Below are 16942 nucleotides of genomic sequence, written 5' to 3'. Positions count from 1 at the left end.
GGGCTTCAGTAGGGCCATGCAGGGAATTTGGCTGTGCACAGATGCCACATCCTCAGGTGTCCCTGTACACTCCTTCTGCCTCATCCAGGTACTTGTTTCTCCACTCAGGGAGTTACTGATGCTGGCTTTGCCACACCAAGATGCCATCCCAGGGAGCTTCTCTGCAAGGATGGAGGTGGTGGATGCCAGCTGGCTCCTCATATCCCATGGAGAGCATTTATGCCCAACAGTGGGAAAAAATGGCTTGTGACCAGCAAAGGAGGGGAAGCCAGGTGGGAAGAATGGTGGAAAGTGACTGGGCATAGTCTGAATGCCACCACCGGCACCACCAGACAAAATAGTCTTCTTCCCCACAGCAACCGTTGAAGAAAAGCCACTTTTCTTCCCCTCCTGTTGTCTGTACTATTAAATAGTTGTTTCACTTGACCTCAGCAGTGAAAACCTGTTCCTGTTGGCAAATGAACTGGCTTCCTAGAATCCATCCACTCTCACATGGGAGAAGGTGTTGACATGTCAATATTTAAGGAGTCAGCAAATCCATGCGTTGCAGGATCTAAAATATTCTCCTGGTTACCCCTGTGCCTTGTTTTTAGTCACTTTTCTGGTTATATGCATTGAGTTGAAGAGGTGTGGTGCTGCTGGGCTGGGGGCTTGAAGCCTAGATATAAAAATTCCTTCTCTGCCTTCCTGCGGGTGCTGTCTGGCTTTGCTGTCACATACAATCCTGACTTGTTGTATCCCTCCCCTTTTAATTATCAGATTGTCTCCTCATTTTTACTGTAAGCATTTTCTGCTGCTTGTTCTGCTGGATTTATGCATTTGTGCCATTATATGCATTGACTTCATATTTTATATGATTTGATCTTAATGTTTCCGTTCCTGAGTGTGGATGCTTATAGGATTCATGTCTAAGCTCAATAAATAAACTTGAGAGAGGGAGAGAAGGAAGGACATGGGAGGACTGAGAGAGTATCATGGATCCTTGGCTTCCAATGTGTTGGAAGTGTTGCTTCATACTGAGACTACTAGGGTGCCTGAAGGCTGGAGTGGGCAAAGGGAGGATGCACAGGGCTGCTGCTGCCCTTCCGCCCTGACCATCCCCTTTTGTAGTGAGAGCTGCCTTTTCCTCCTGTAAACACCTGAAAGAATCAGCGAGAGAAGGAAATGTCAGTATGTGACATGTGGGGATCACCCACTGACAGCCCTTGTTTGTACAATAACCCATCTGAAGTTTATAGGAGGATGGATGGTGGCAGCAGGGTGGGGGAAAAACCACGTGTCTATCCTGAGAGGTGGTGGATGTAGTGTTCTCAGGCCTGTCCCTTGCTCACTTTCACCTTGTCAGTGGGATCTTCACCTCCTCAAGATGATCATTGCTGCAGCCTCATCATCTGATTCAGGAGAAGAGAAAATGGATTGCTGCTTGACTATTTTTTCCTCCCTTTGCTGCCAGAGGGGCTGGAAGCTGAGGATTTGGAGTAGATCCCTTTGAGAGCTCAAATTTCTGTTCTCAGAGTCTTCATCTGTCTGTAAAGCTCAAGGACATGACCTTTTATATGTGCTGTTTCCCCAGAAAGCCAATGGGAGAGTCTGTGCCCCGTGGGCCGTAGCAGAGGAGGGGTTGGCACTTTTGCAAGCTCTGCAGCTGGTCATGGCATGTGTCCAGTCAGAGCTGTGTTGTATGGACCAGCCTCTCCAGCAATGCCCTCCAGCTCACATGGCATGTTGCAGGGGTTGCGCAAGGATGAGAGGATACCCCAGGGTGAATTAAGGATAGGGAGACAGAACTGAGGTACACAGGTGTGGGAAAGCCTCTTGGACCTGGTTGAAGTGGTGACCATAAGGCACAAGGAGCTGGAATTAGGAGGATCCCCAGTTAAAGCCCAGTTATTTTGTACAAGTGAGAGGTCTGCTGCATCTGAGGGGAAGAGGCACAGGATGGACCAGCCTGTGGCTGGGACTGGTGGCCCCAGAGAGGAGAAGAAGTGACTGTTTCCCATTGCAGGAGAACAGGGGCCAGGCTGGAGCCCACGGTAGTCTGGCTCCAGGCAGGTCCTGCACAGGCACCGAGCGCTGACTTGGCTCCGTGCCCACATCTGCCAATAAAAATTAAGAAATTGATTTCCTTTTGTTTGCCTGACAGGACGAAGCTGTCTTTATGAGACAGTAAATGCAATCTCACTCTGAGCACAGCTAGATTTTTAATTGTATTTGTTGTGCTTTCACTTATTGTTTTATGAGTTTCAGTTCCCTTCCTTGCTGGTGCAGAGATCAGCCCTGGGGGATGGTTTGATTTCAGCTCAGGCAAAAGACTGGAATTGTTTTAAGCTTTATTTTATTTTATTTTAGTTGTTTGCTTTCCTATTAAGCTGAAATTTGGGGTTAGTTTTCTATCTACATTAAAAATAGCCATTTTGTGCACATGTATAGCTCTGAGTTGTAAAGCTCGGCTCAGAGATCCTGCCTTGGAATTGTCTTATTGCCAGTCAGTGAAAAACAGCATTTAAGATGAACATCAGGGAAATTTGGAAGTGCCAACAGAGGTTTGGAGTCAGAGGAGAAAGGGATTTTATATATACTATATATTGGAGTTTAATGAGGTCTACTTCAGTGCTTGCTATACAATGAATAGTGACCCACTTTACTAGGAGAGCTTTTTTTTTTCCCCCTAGTTATGGGTCATATACAGTTCCTAATTAAGTAGGTTAATTATATGACTCCTTTATAATACACATGCAAAAGTGGATGGCACAATTAGCTCGTGCAGTGATCTTTTTCGATCAAAAAAGTGCTATTCCGAGCGACAGCTCCTGGCAGCACGGGTGGTGAGAAGGGGGGCTGCCTCACAGCCCTGAGCACTCACCTCATTGCTCACTGCTTCTGCAAACTCAGTTTCTCTCCTGAGCATGTGGCCTGGGAGAGGGGTGGAGTTGTCCTCTCTGATCTGGAGAGGTCAGGGCCCCATCCTGGTCCAGTGCTGCACCCACGGTGCCTCAGATGCTGCCCAAACCTGATCTGCAGCACCAGCGAGGTCCCTGCATGGAGTTTCTTTGGAAAGGGAAGAGCACTCCTTGCTGAGGGCTGTTAGGTTGCAGGTGGAAAGTGCTGCAGCCTGGGAGGGCTCTGGGCAGTGTCAGGTCTTGTAGCTAAAAGATCATTGACATTTAAAACCCACCTGGATGAGTTCCTGTGTGACCTACTCTAGGTGGCCCTGCTCTGGCAGGAGGGTTGGACTGGATGATTTTTTTAGGTCCCTTCTGACCCTTGAGACTTTGTGATTCTGTGCTAGGAGTTTCTTAAACCCTCCCCTTCCCAGCCTGGCCACGGCTAAGCCCCTGCAACATCCCTGGGTTATCTGTTCTAGTGCTCAACCATCCAGACTGCTAGGCATTAGGGAAAACAGTCAAACCCTAATCTCCCTTGGTGCAATTTAAACCTATTATTTCTTGTCTTATTCCCAGTGGACACAGCGAACAGCTATTATATTTCTCTTTGCTGCAACCTTTTACATACTTGAAGGCTGTTATCACGTGTCCTTTCAGTCCTCTCTTCTCAACACAAAGCATAATTCTTTCAGTTTTTCCTTGGAGGTCATGTTTTCCACACCTTTGATCGCTTTTGCTGCTTTGGAGAGGTTACTGTGATAGCAAGCTGGAGATTTTTGTTGTTTCTTCACCTGTCTGCCTCGGAGCATTCACCATGTTACAGATGTGTATGAAGTGACCATTATCTTATCTTCTCTAATATGTGGTTATTTATAAAGTATCCTGTATCCCTGAGCCTATGATTTAGCAGAAAGTATAGCTCTTAGCCTTGATAAATAATTTACCATTACGATATGATCATGCAAAGAGGTGGTACCTGAGCTATTTATTATTATTATTTGCTTTATTTTTCTTAAATAACAAGTTGTTCATGTAACACTGTGAATGAGCCAGGTGAATTGCAGACATGGACTACAGGATATATAGAGCTTCCAGATAAATAAGTTGATGAAGGAAAACACTAAGCCAAGCTCCTGTTTAGCCATAGGGGAGAGTGCTGAATAGAGAATGATAGGAGGTGTTTTGAAAGCAGAGATTTTTGGGGCAATTTGGAAGAGTATTTTCTCAGTATTTCGGAGATTATAATATCAGGATGGATGCAAAGCAAGGGCTGGGATATTGCTGAGATGGATGGAGCATAGCCTGACTGGGAGGCTGGGAGAGAAAAGGGGGTGGAGATGAGGCTGGGAAAGATGGTTTCTGAATAAGGCATTCTTCTTGGGAAAGAGAAGCTGGCTGCAGAGGAGATGTAGGAGAGAAGGGAGAACAGCATTGCTCTTTGTGATATTTCCAAAGGCAACATTTTTAAACTGCCTCACTGCTCTTTCATTAACATCAGATTAATTTTGACCCTATTTTTTTGGTTATCGTGGTTGACTTTCCCACTGGTGTTGCAAAGGAGCAGGTTGGCCGTGGCTATACTGCTGGGCTGGAGAACTTCTTCCCCCAGGGATAGCCCTGGGCTGCTCTAATATCTCTCCAACTGTTCCCTGGAGCTCGGTGGCTCCATCCCTGCTGCTACCGACATTGCTTCTGTGGTAGGAAAGCTGCACTGATTTAGTATGGAGAACAGCTAAACTCTACCTCTGCTGGCAGTATGGATAGTACTAGCTGGTGAGACCTCACCAGCTTGGGTGGAAGTAGACCCATTGAAAGCCTTTCAGAGTGCTCAGAACATACAAAGGCTTCTTAAAGTATTAACAGACTGGCCATGTGCTTCGAGGGAACTGGGTATCAACTGTGACCAACTGGAAGAGAATGAAAATGATGAAGAGCTGTGAAAATGTTGCGGGAGTTGATGTTGTTCAGATTTCTACACCCTGCCCTCCCCCAAAAAGTTAATGGAAGAAACTGTAGAAGTCCTCATTGTAAATCATGTCTTTAATCCAGTTACATTCTCTGGAGGATAGCAGGATGAACTGACTGATGACAAGTTATAGTCCATGCCAGCCCAGTGCCTACTGTTGTCAGAAACATTTCTGAAAGCTTGCAAGTTAGTGCATTGCTTCCGTTGGGTGTGTGCCTGAGGTGTCCTGAGAATGTGATTTATTTTGGGCTTTTTTCAAGACCTGAAAATATAGTCAGAGAGGTAGAAAGCTGTCCCTAGATTATCGCAAGGATAGATTATACTTTATGTGGTGTATTATCCCTCTGGTGTCAACACTGTATCTGCCTCAGCAGTTCTTGGGGTTTCCACTTTTGCAGACATGTGAAAGGGTTGAGATGGTCAGAATTTGGCTCTAAGGCTTTTGAGGGTTGGCAGATCTCGTAAATGCCAAAACTTGACAGCATCAACTTGAACTGGATGGCTAAGAGATTGAGTCCGTTCACAGGACCCATTGTTTGCTGGGGAATGGAAATGTAACTGTGGATCAGCTGAGACATGACTAATCTTACCCCATAGATCTTGGACAAGTTTGGGGCATGAAACTAAATATAACACATGTAGAAAGTCCTCTGAAGAAATGAAGTGCAGAAAAATACCCTATGGAGTGTAAAGAAGGTCAGACTCTGAGTGTGTTTATTGGCAAGGAAACTGCCATCAGGACATCAGATAAAAGATGCTGGTTGTGCTTAGTTTCACAAGTAGCCAATCTTCTTGATCATGCCCCACTCCTTCAGATGTAGCCATGTCCTTCTAACCTGCTTGTGCCAGAGAGTCATGGTTGAGGTCTGTGTTCCTTAAAAATGAGGAGGTGTCGTGCAAGCTATGACAGGAAGGGTTACATGCTGGCATAGCCCCTGAGAACTATGTCTGTAGCAGGGTCTGTGCCAGGCTGACTTCTGTCCCACAGTTGATTATGAAACCAACCATCTCCCTCCAGTACTAACTCTGTAGACATCCTCTTTGTTTCCTGTTTCAAAGATGTGGTTTCTTCTCTCAAAGCAGAGGAGAGTAAAAACTTCCTTCATACGATTCACTAGAGAAGTCTTTCACATCCTACTGTGTGGTTAGGTCCCTTCCTTCAATGCAGCATTTTGACTGCTTATGAAAACACTAAGTCCTCAACAACCTCTCCCCCTGCTCCATTGCAAGGGAGATCTTTATGGTCTATCCTGAAAGTATTTACACCAGTCTGTACCAGATGATATTGTCATGGATTGTTTTGTGAAGCACACCTTGAAATGCAGAGGTTTCCCCAGCAGTGCGGGGTATGGCCCAAGGCACGTGCTCACTGTGCAAAACCCAGTCCTCCTGGTCTACCTGCAAAGACTTGAACACGTGAAGGAGCAAAAGTAATTCAGAATTGCCTGTTTGCTTTTTGTGTTTGGAGAAATACAGCATGTGAGGTTCCAGCAGAGGCATCTTGCAGCAAGAGCTGAGTTTTGCTTTCATGTCTCAAAAGCTGGAAGACACACGGGCCCAGGGAGTAACATAAAAACCCACCAGAACCTGCCAGAAAGAGTTCACAGTAAAGGGAGAGACTTTTTTCCTTCAGACTAAAACACCTGTCACAGCTGCCAGGACGCAGCTAATTACACAGTAACTTTATTATATCCCACTTGGAAGAACAGACAATACTTGAAGCTCCAAAAATGAGCAGCCTTTAGACTAGATTAATGCAGGCAGAGTGACTGCATGGAGACGGTGCTCGCCCTGTCTTCCCAGAAACTCTGGAGAGTAAAATGGCTTGAAGACTCCCCTCTAGTGCTACGTAATAAAGTAATTGTGCAATTAGAAGTAGATTAATGATGAGAGAGAGACATTTTTGTGTGCAGTATAGGTAAAAGACTGACCTCTCTGAATAGGTTTGAAGCCTTGGTGCAGCATCTCTGCTTGTTTTTGCTTGAGCTTCTGGTAGCCCCTGCTAGCACCCAGGCAGGAGAAAAGGAGCATCTCTGGTTGAGTATGGCATTTCTTCCTGTGTTGGTATATAAGGGAGGTCTTGTGTTATAAGCTTCATTATGTATTCTGTCAAGCTTGTCATGCCAGGGTCTACAGACACCACTGCAACTACCTGCCTTGTGACAGCCCCAGTAGAGGACTTTATGCAGGATTCATCTCTGTAGCTACCTTAACCCCTGCAGAATTGTTAGGCTGCTACCCTGAAACCAAGAAAGAAAGAAAACTTGAGGTGTCCTCCCTGCCCTGTGAGATGCCTGAAGAAATGAGTCTTGGGGGCTGGACAACTGTTAGGAGTGCTAGGACAGGCGTCCTGTCCAGGGGCTGGGCTGGGAGCGATCCACTGCTGAGCCACAGTGATTCGTGCCCACATGGTCAGCAGTTCTCACGGGTCCCCTTTCCTCCGTTGTGCCTGATGGATGTGTGTGGTATTTGCAGGTCCCGTGGCAGTGATCAGCGGAGAGGAGGATTCGGCCAGTCCCCTCCACCACATCAACCACGGCATCACGACGCCCTCGTCCCTGGACGCCGGCCCGGACACGGTGGTGATCGGCATGACCCGCATTCCCGTCATCGAGAACCCCCAGTACTTCCGACAAGGTCACAACTGCCACAAGCCAGACACGTGTGAGTGCCCGATCCGGCCGTGGCCCTCTGCGAGGATCAGGGGAGAGGTTGAGGGGATGGGGGAAAGAGGGCGAGGAGGAAGAGGTTAAAGAGGATGAGGAAAGAAGAGAAGGAGGTTTTTGAGGAGAGCGGGTCTTGGTATGGTCCAGAAACCAAAGCGAATCTCAGGTCTCAGAAATCACAACATACATGTAGGTGCTTCCAGTGAAGACTTTCCACTCTCACCTTCACCTCCCTTCACCCTCCCTCCGCCACCCACCAGTCACCTTCCCCACTTGCCTGAAAGTGCCATTCGAAACCAGGCTCTGCCTCGTTGGCTTCGAGCGTTAGGCCCCAGGCGTGAGCGAGAGCTGCCTGGGAGCACTGGGACGGATGTGACCTCTGCCTGTCTGGGGAAAAGACCTGCCTCCCCTTCCTCCTCCAGCAGTTTCCCAGCTATGGGGCTGCCTCCATGGCTCCTCACTGAGCCAGGGAGGAGCTCAGGATACATGGCCATAGGTGGGTCAGATGCGTGGAGATAAAGAACAGGAGGTTTAGGTGCTGGCTGTCTTTGTTTTCATGGGCTTCTGCAAAGCTTTTGCATCTTCCTCGTATAAATCTGGGTTATGAACTGGTCTTTTTAGACTAGCAGGTGGTTATCAAGTGGTCCTCTCCATTTTGTGTTCCTAAATTCTGAGTGTAACAGAAAAGCTCTGGGTAAGAGGATGCTTTTCTGGGAGCCCCACACTGCTTCCCATGCGAGTGGCAAGACGATTCCTGCCCTCCCCGACACATGGCTTGCAGATGGTAGTTGAGTTCTCTTACCAGCTGTGAGATGCAAGCTGAGCAATGCAGGAGGCTCAAGTAACATTCCTCTCCTGTTATTGCTCATCCTTTTGGTGTGTCTTGGTTCCAGGTAGAATCTGGAAAAAATAAAAGTCTTGCAAAAAAACCCAAAGGGTGAAAAACACCCAACCTGTGCCGTCTCTGTGGCCCAGGCAGAAGCAGGGAGTGCTGCACTGAAGTTGCCTCTGCTCTTTCCTTGGCTGCTGCTGACTCATGAGTGCAGGAGACATAACAGCCCCTGGAAAAAGGGAGGAGGCTGATTTCCCAGCCTGCAGAAGCTCTTTCATCATTAAGCCTTCAGCAGGAGCACACTGCTCCCTGGCTTCTGATCCCATGGAGGAGGCCCTGGGGCAGCCACTACTCCCATGGAGATGGCCCTATAGCCACTGCCCCTGTGGAGGAGGCCCTGGGACAGCCACTGCTCCCATGGAGATGGTCCTGTAGCTGCTGGTCCCATGGAGGTGGCTCTGGGGCAGCTCCTACTGTGATCCCTCCTGGTGCCCAAGCTGCCATCACTGTCTCTCTTGCCGGAGCGATGGGGTGTAACCAGTGAGTGCACGTGGCTTTCCCTTTGATTTTCATTTCAATGTGCTGAATTTGGTGTGTTTGTAGAGAGGGGAGGAGGAGGGTGGTGATTAGGCAGGAGCAGAGAAGCTGAAAGCATCGTGGTTTTTCTGTGGCGTTAATTATACATTTTACATTTCTTAGAGCGTCTCATCTCAAGATGATTTACAAACTGATGGCTTGGGGAGGGGAAGGCTCCCTTGCTTTATTTGTTTTCCTTCCCTCCTCCTGTACTCTCTCCAATCTCTTTAATCTATGCGCCGACCATAGCAAGACATAGATGCTGTGGTAGCTGTGCAGTGGCAGAGCTTAAATCTCAAAGGATTAAGTTTTGCTCTGAGTGTTTGCCCCGTGGGGCTCATCAGAGCAGGGGAAGTTATCAGGGGAAGTTGCTTGAAGCATGATTTTGTCTCAGAGTTTCACAGGACTTTTTGATTAAGGTCTGAAGAGTTCACAGAGATGCTTGCAGGTGGCATCTGGAGACACTTCTACCTTGGAAGGTGCCATGGGAGTGAAATATACCACCAATGACATATGTGCACGCTTGGAAATCCAGAGCACATCTCTGCCACCTCCGAGCTCCAGGTTTCCTGGGCCTGAAACCACAGACACTCCCTTTGGGTGCTAACAGGGGGCAAAGTGCAACTGGATGCTGTCAGGCTGGAAGCCCTTATATTTTTTAGCTTTGCTTGTCATTCACATGGCAAAACCGAGGCTGTGAGACCTTAGACAGGGTTGGGTTTGGTGCGTGTTTAGTATTTTAGTCCACAAGATTTGAACAAAACTTCTGCCTTCACTGGTGGCTTTGCTGGAGGCTGGAAAGTTTCATAGTTCACCTTTTAAATTAACCATGCTTTGGGAAGCTTCTGTTGTAAGGGTTTTGTTTGATCTTATGTGCTCTGCTCAACTTAAACCTGAGCTGGAGAACATTTGCTGTTCCTGTTCTCCCCGTGGTTTTCATGCTGGAGGGTGTTTCTTTCCCCCTGTGCAGAGCTTGGACAAAAACTCGTCTTCCTTTGCTGTCACTTGTAGAGAGGAGAACTCTTCTAGGCTAGGGAGTACCTCAATGCCCAGCTGGGCCTGTACTGACTGCTGAGCTGTCATCTCACTCTCGTCACCCACCTCCCCAAGTGCTATTATCCAGTTGTGAGCAAAGGTGCTCCATGCCACCCAGCATCTCTCCTTTGCACCAAGATGTTGCTGGAGCAACATCTTCAGCGAGCAATTTCTCTCCACTGTGAAGCTTTTCTCCTTCTTTCCTCCTGCAAGCATCCCTGTGCTCTTGGATGTTGTCTGGGCTGAGGACATGCCGATATCCATTGCCACACTGCAATGAGGAGAGCAAACTCTATATGCTTAATGCAGTATTAATAGTACATTGATGTGATATAGATTTCTGTCACCCTCTATACTAGCAAACATCGCTTATCACGCAGGGATGACAGATGTTTATTCCCAGCCACTTAGCTCTGCATAATGGAATTGCAGCTGAAATATGGAGAGCTGCTCCCTGCCTGCAGAGCTGCAGCCCCTCTCACTTCTGCTGTGCAATGCTGTCCTCTGGGCTCTTCTGGCTAACGTATCCTCAAGGAGATGGAGATAGCTTCCCTACTGGGGATGTGTTGTCCTCATGTTGATGGAGGGAAAGAAGCAGGAACCAGCTCTCACTCATGACTTTCTGGATTTTTTTGCAGTTGTCTCTTATCCACTTTCACCTATTGCCTGATTTAAAGGAGCAGGAGACACCAACTTGGGTCAGGGTCCTCTATTCCTTCCTGGCTGAGGGCTTCTCCAAGAGCCATGGAAGAAACTGCACCACCCTGTTATCTTGTGATGAAGCACAAAGTCTTTGAGAGGGTGCTGTCCTCAGCTTTACTCTGTAACTTCATGGCATGCCGGGCAGCACCAATGTTTGCAACCAGTCCCTGATTCAGTGACCTTCAGCCCTACCTGGAGGGTTAAACAAAGATCTTGACAATGAGGAGAGCCCAACCACAAATTGATTTTGGAATAATAAGCTGAAATACTCTTGTTCTGCTCTTTTATACATGGAAGAGAAACCAAGTACACATCTGCTTTCCAGATGTCAGCAGGAGTGATAGGTTGTGATGAGTTTGCATTGCTCTGTATTTGGAAATAAACACATGACCACTCATTGTGGTAACAGAATCATTGGGGATTGGAAGGGGTCTCTAGAGATCATCCAGTCCAACCCCCTGCTAAAGCAGGTTACTCTCAATTAGGGGGGATAAGAATGTGTCCAGGCAGGTTTGGAAACCTCCAGGGCAGGAGACTCCACAGGCTCCCTAGGCAGCCTGTGCCAGGGCTCCCTCACCTCAGCACCACAGAAGTTTCTCCTTTTGTTTAAGTGAAACTTCCTGTGTTTGAGCTTGTGTCTGTTACCCCCTGACCTATCAGAAATGTGTGATGAGGAGGCAGAGTGTAGGACCTTCAAAGGTCCTACAAAAGGCTTCAAAAAGGCTTCAACCTATCTCAGAATCACAGAATCAGGGATGGTGAAGGTGTTTAGTAATGTAAAACACGATCCAGTTTGCCCTCATCTGGGTTCAGAAGATGGCTATTACTCTGGGCAGGCTTGTCAATAACAGCAGCTTCTTACCTTGGCTCCATCTCCCAGTGTTCAGGATTTGAATTCGTAAAATCCGAGTTGTGTAATTATGAGTAGTTGGGAGATTTCTCTGATGAAAGATTGGTAATGTTTCAGAAGGAAAAATTTGGAAGATTGTTTTACTTTAATAGCAGTAATTAAGTAGTAATTAATTATAAGCACAATGCATCAGATGCAGACTATTAGTTCTTGGATGTGATCTCTCAAACACAAATGCACAGCACAACATTGGAGTTGTTCTGTTCCCTCACGTTTCTCATCCAACAGAACAGATCTTCTTGAGAGTGACAGAAATCAAGAAGAAAAAATCCCCACCTAGATGGAGAAAATGAATCTGGGAGGCAGATCCTTTGCAGATCCCTGTCTACATCCTGGGAGTGGCTACTTGGCTCCCACTAGCCCTGTGAAACCAGCCTTTTGGGGCACGTGGTCTGATTTTGGTGGGAGTTTTTGCCAGGCACGACCAGAGTGTCTGTGTTTTTTCTCTCCCAGGACTGGCACAGTCTGGGGACTGGGATGTGTTCTCCATACGGGTGGAGCAGCCGTCCTTCCGTAGAGTCCTAATGAGGGCTTTTTTTTCCCCAACCTCATTTATTACAGGCTGCCCTGACATAATTACATATTCGAAGTTAGTAATTACATGTATTCATGCTAATTAAGTAATTAGACATAATTACACCAACTGTAAATACATGGTAATCGGCTAAAAAGAAGTACTTCAGAAAAAAAAACCACAACAAGGCAAATCACACAATGAAAGCACCATCAGCACTCTCTCACTCAGTACCATCTCTTTATCTTGGATTTCCTTTTAAACAGAGGAGCATCATGGCCATTTAACAAATCGTGGGTTTTAAAGAAAAGGATTTCCTTTTCTCTGCTTCTAATAAGTCTTGAAAACAAAAATGGTAAGGGTATTTACCCCTAACACTGTAAATTCTTTTTATTTGCCTGGTGTGTTTTGTTCATCCTGGGCATGGGAAGCTAAAAAGTACAGCATTTCTATTTTGGGTCAGGTCATGTTCCCATTTTGGCCAAAATCAGCAACATAAAAATAAAGCCATGAAAACTGAAACTGTGGAAACGAGACACTTCCTTCTCCCCACCTCAAACAAAAAGAGGATTTGTCAAATATCTTCATGTGATATAAATGTGGAGCCCAGTGTGCAGTGACAGCAGCATTCTGCTGCCCAGTGCCCAGCCTGGAGCCAGACCATACAGGTCTCAATCTCTCCTACAGGTCTCTGCTGTTTCTCCAGTTTCTCCTCTTTTCTTCTTCTCTTCTAACATGAAAAGCATCAGACTCTTCTCCAGCAGGACCCAACATCCGTTACTTCTCTGAAGCAGGCACTTGTGAGTTGAGACTCTTCTGCTCTGGCGCTCCTCTCTGTCTTTTGGTCTTGTCCTTCTCAGTCAATCAATATGAGATACTTTTAAGGGATTCAGTGAGGACCTATGAGTAGCTGTATACTCATTTGTTCGTGCACTGCTACCCCTTGTCTCCTCACTTGTCCCAGCAAAGCCTGGATTTGTGGCTTGGGTCTGTGGAAAAGCCTTGACCTCAAAGCACAGCCGCTAGCAAGTGGAAGGCATTGGAGGTCCTTGCAATGATTTCTGACTTCAAATTTCCCTCCCTCTGGTTTGTAATTGCCTCTCATTAAAACTGCTCTGAGCTCCAAGTGCTGATCTGAATGTCCTGCAAAGAGATTTGGGTGTTGAAGAAACCCCACAGGCTCTGGCTGGCTGCTTCCAGAGCAGATGTAGCAGCTACCTGAAGAAAAGTGTGAGCAAAAAACACCTACTGCTTCTGTCATCCCCTGGAGCAACAACGAACTTCTCTTGTGCCCAGCATCACCTTCTAGTCCCCTTCTCCAGGCTGCAACATCTGACTAACAGGAGAGATTGCGTGGCCAGTGGGATTTGATGCAACCTGCTCAGCTCTTCCTGGCCTTCTCATCTTGTTTTCTTTTCCCGAGGCTGTTTTATGCTCTGCATCATTTCATCCAGCTCTGAAATAGCAAACGGAGGAACTACTCAGAAGCCCAACCTGGGTTTACAGAGGTGGAATGTCCATCTCATCATTCCACCTATTGCACCTGTACTTTGAGTACAACGTCACGCTCCGCAAGTTGATCTTCAGACTTTCCTGCCATGACAGTGCCACAGAAGTAAGACTTTTTCAGGCTGCCTTGGGAAGGCTGGCAGAATTCATTGTGTTTACCTTACTCCTCAAGCAGCTCTGCAGGTGTTTGTGGTGTTGTATCAAGAGAAAGAAAGACAACGTGGGAGAGTGGGAAATACAGCTCTGCCTGGCCTCTGTTTTGGAAGGAGCGACTGTAGCCAGCTGCTCTTGCTGCCTGGCAGCCTCATCCCCTGCATAAAATGGGTTGGAGTGGGCTGCCCAAGGCATGCACTGTCTCATGGAGGACCTGTACATGCACTGCTGATGTTGTCTTGCATCCAGTCCCATTGCTGATCTCACAGAGGCTCACACCCTCCAACTGCTCTGGCAGCATCCCATGGGCTCCATGTACATGCCATCATCCCTTGGTACATGAGCGCATGTTCACCACTCACCGATGCACCGTGGGATGGGCATGGCATACAGCACTTGCTGAATCAGCCCTTCCTTCCCCATGGCACAGCTTCCTGCACAGTGACACCTCCTCTTCACCACTCACGCTGCTGAGGCACATGTGGATTTCTGCTGAGCCCCCTCACAGCTCTGCCTTTGCTCAGCAGAGCCAAGGCCACCGTGATGCTGCTGATGGGGTAGTTGCTCTGTCAGAGATTTCCCAAAGCTATAAAAGGTGGATGCATCTCAAATTGCTAGTGGGTGTTCAGGGCTTGTCAGCACAGGCGTGTTTTTCACCTGTGACCTGGTATGAGTCAAGACTCACTGCAGCAGGGTGAGAGAAAAGGAGTGGGGTGGGATGGGGATAAAGCAGGTTTGCATTCCCTACAGTATTGGCCATATGCCCAGGTATTGGTTCTTGTAGTGCACTTGCAGTGCTCTTGACCCCACAGTGCTCTTAAACCTGAAGGAGATGTCCATGCAAGAAGAAGGAGGGCTGTGTTCATCAGCCAGCACTCCTGGTGTCCGGGGCTTCATCCCTGCAAGATGAAAGCAACAGGATTCATGACCTGAGGCTATTGCAGACTCAGGCAGCCCTCATGCCCTGGGTAACAAAAGGGGTTCAAAGCTATTCTCCCTATGGCTCATTGATTGTGGGAATTTTGCTGTGGGTTGCTTTAAAAATAGCTGGTGTGTGTATGTGCATGGGGGAAGAGCTGTGATATTCGTTTCTTTTGGCTGTCAGTTAGACATTTATCTTGCTTTTAATAAGTTTACTGCAGCTTGTAATGCTCAGCTATAGGGAAAGTATCTGTAGTCAGAGGTACCCATGTCCCTGGGACAAGGGCGATCTGGCTGTGGATACCCCTAAAGGCATTGAGAGTTCCCAGAGTTTGCAAAGACATTGTGTTGTGGCGTTTTTAGTCTAACCAGGCTGGTTTTGAGGTTTAAATTCTAGCTCTCAGAACTATGTGGGGACTCGATGGCTGTCAGACAGGAGCTGTCTCTCTGGTTAGATTGCAGGCTCTCTTTTGTTCATTTGTTCATGTCCATTTAAATTACGATTCCTAATTAAAAAATAGCTGCTATTGTTTAGGAGTCAGGCCAGTTTTGCATGACTACACACACAGCAGGAACATTATTAGTAGCACTGTCCTGTGGGACAAGTAAAGCCCAGGACTGAGCAGAGAAGCTGTACATCAATAGAGGTTAAAAAAGATAAAAACCCTACCTTGAGTGATGCTTTTGGACTAGACAGCCCAAAATACCCTGGTCAGTCCTGACAGCTGGGGAAAGACCCACATAAAAAGATGTTCTGCCTACAGAGCTTCTCATGTCAAAGGGGGCTTTTGTGTTGGTTGGCTTTAGAGAGACAGTGTTTGCAGGCAATGATGGCTTGTGTCTCCCAGCAGCATGAGGAGCAGATCTGCTCTTTGTAGAACTGAGCTTGATTGTTTCATGTATAATATAACAAAAACACAGAAATTGTCATTCTTGGTTGCTGAACGTTTCCAGTCAGCCTCAGCGACTTCTGGCTGTCTTGCTGTCATCAGTTGTGGGTGCAGACAGGGAGTGGGTTCGAGAGGATGAAGGAGGATGCTGCTGCTGATGGAAGCACCACTTCTGCTGGTGTGGTCCTGAAGCAGCTGTCTTTCACCGTGGTTAAGTGTAAAGCACTAGCTTTGTTGAACTTGGCATGATTTACTGGAGTGAACAGAGCCAGCTGAGAACTCAGCAAACCCGTTTCCATGTGTAGCTGATGTAAGATTTGTATGTAAGTGTCTTGAGGTGAAAAGTACATTGAATTCACAGCATGTAAGGATTGCTCTCAGTGCCCGGGCTTGTCTCCCATTAAGGCAGGGTTTATTGCATAATCCATTTTTAGATTCCTGCACACTCGTTCCTAAACAGACTGCAAACTACCTAGTGCTGAACCTTGCTTGAATCTGTTTTTTGGGGCCCTTTCTCCCTGCCACTAGCTAGATAGATCCATTTAAGGGACAGGAGCACACTGACACTCGGTGAAAGCATGAAAATGTGTATATGGACTTTAATGCCTGGGCTGGCCCACCATTCTGCAGCAAAGCACAGTCAGTACGGGATGTGCTACTCAAACTAAGCAGTGACTTACAGCCTCGTGGAGGCTCAGCTTTTCCTTATGTCTGTTCCAAGTTCCTATTTATTGCTGATGTCTCAGCAGTACCTGCACTTCTCTGTCACAGCTGCGGGTCTGCAAAAATATCACACCTTTCAGCCCTACTAACCTATTTTTCCTCAATGAATTGAAGTACTGTGTCTGAAGGGTTACTGTACCTACCTATTTTTACATGTATAAATATACATATATGTTTGATCTATTTGCAATGTATTGTTTTATAATGTTTGGACATCTATTCTCATCTCCCTAATACATTATAACAGGTTTTACATCATTCTTTCTGATCCCATCACTATAACTCTCGTTTTTTCCCTTTGTGAGAGAAAAGCGATCTTTTTAGTTGTTGGGTTTCTTTTCCTACAAGCATCTCTTAAATTCAAGATGAGCAGTTTTTCTGTCTCTCAGTGTGACTAGGAGACAGGGCAGCTAAGTCTCCTAAGTATACATGGCAAATTTGCAATTAGAAGAAAACACTGGAACAAAATTACTTCAGCCCTTGTCTCCCTTCCCCCAGCCCTTCCCACCCTTCCGCCTCCCTCTTGCAGGATTAAACTAAGCTAATCCTCAGATGAGCAAGATCTTTGGGAAAGCAAAGACGCAAAGTAAAGCCAAGGGAGGAGAAAGAAAAATCCTTCACACTCAACACTAATAAGGAAATTACAGGCGTCCTACATTA

The 16942-nt window shown here is 46.9% G+C and overlaps 1 protein-coding gene across 5 annotated transcripts in view; it reads left to right on the top strand.

Annotated features, from left to right (window-relative positions):
* The window catches only part of NTRK3 (neurotrophic receptor tyrosine kinase 3), a 210300-nt gene that overhangs the window by 108459 nt on the left and 84899 nt on the right, over nt 1-16942 (top strand). For all 5 annotated transcript variants that reach the window (XM_061999314.1, XM_061999312.1, XM_061999313.1 and 2 more), the window contains one exon: nt 7327-7515. In XM_061999314.1, coding sequence (XP_061855298.1) covers nt 7327-7515 — 189 coding nt within the window. The remainder of the gene's footprint in view (nt 1-7326; nt 7516-16942) is intronic.

Source organism: Colius striatus, chromosome 7, assembly GCF_028858725.1.
Source record: "Colius striatus isolate bColStr4 chromosome 7, bColStr4.1.hap1, whole genome shotgun sequence".
Lineage (NCBI taxonomy): Eukaryota > Metazoa > Chordata > Aves > Coliiformes > Coliidae > Colius > Colius striatus.
Note: the sequence above shows the minus strand (reverse complement) of the source record. Positions and strands in the feature narration are given on the sequence as shown.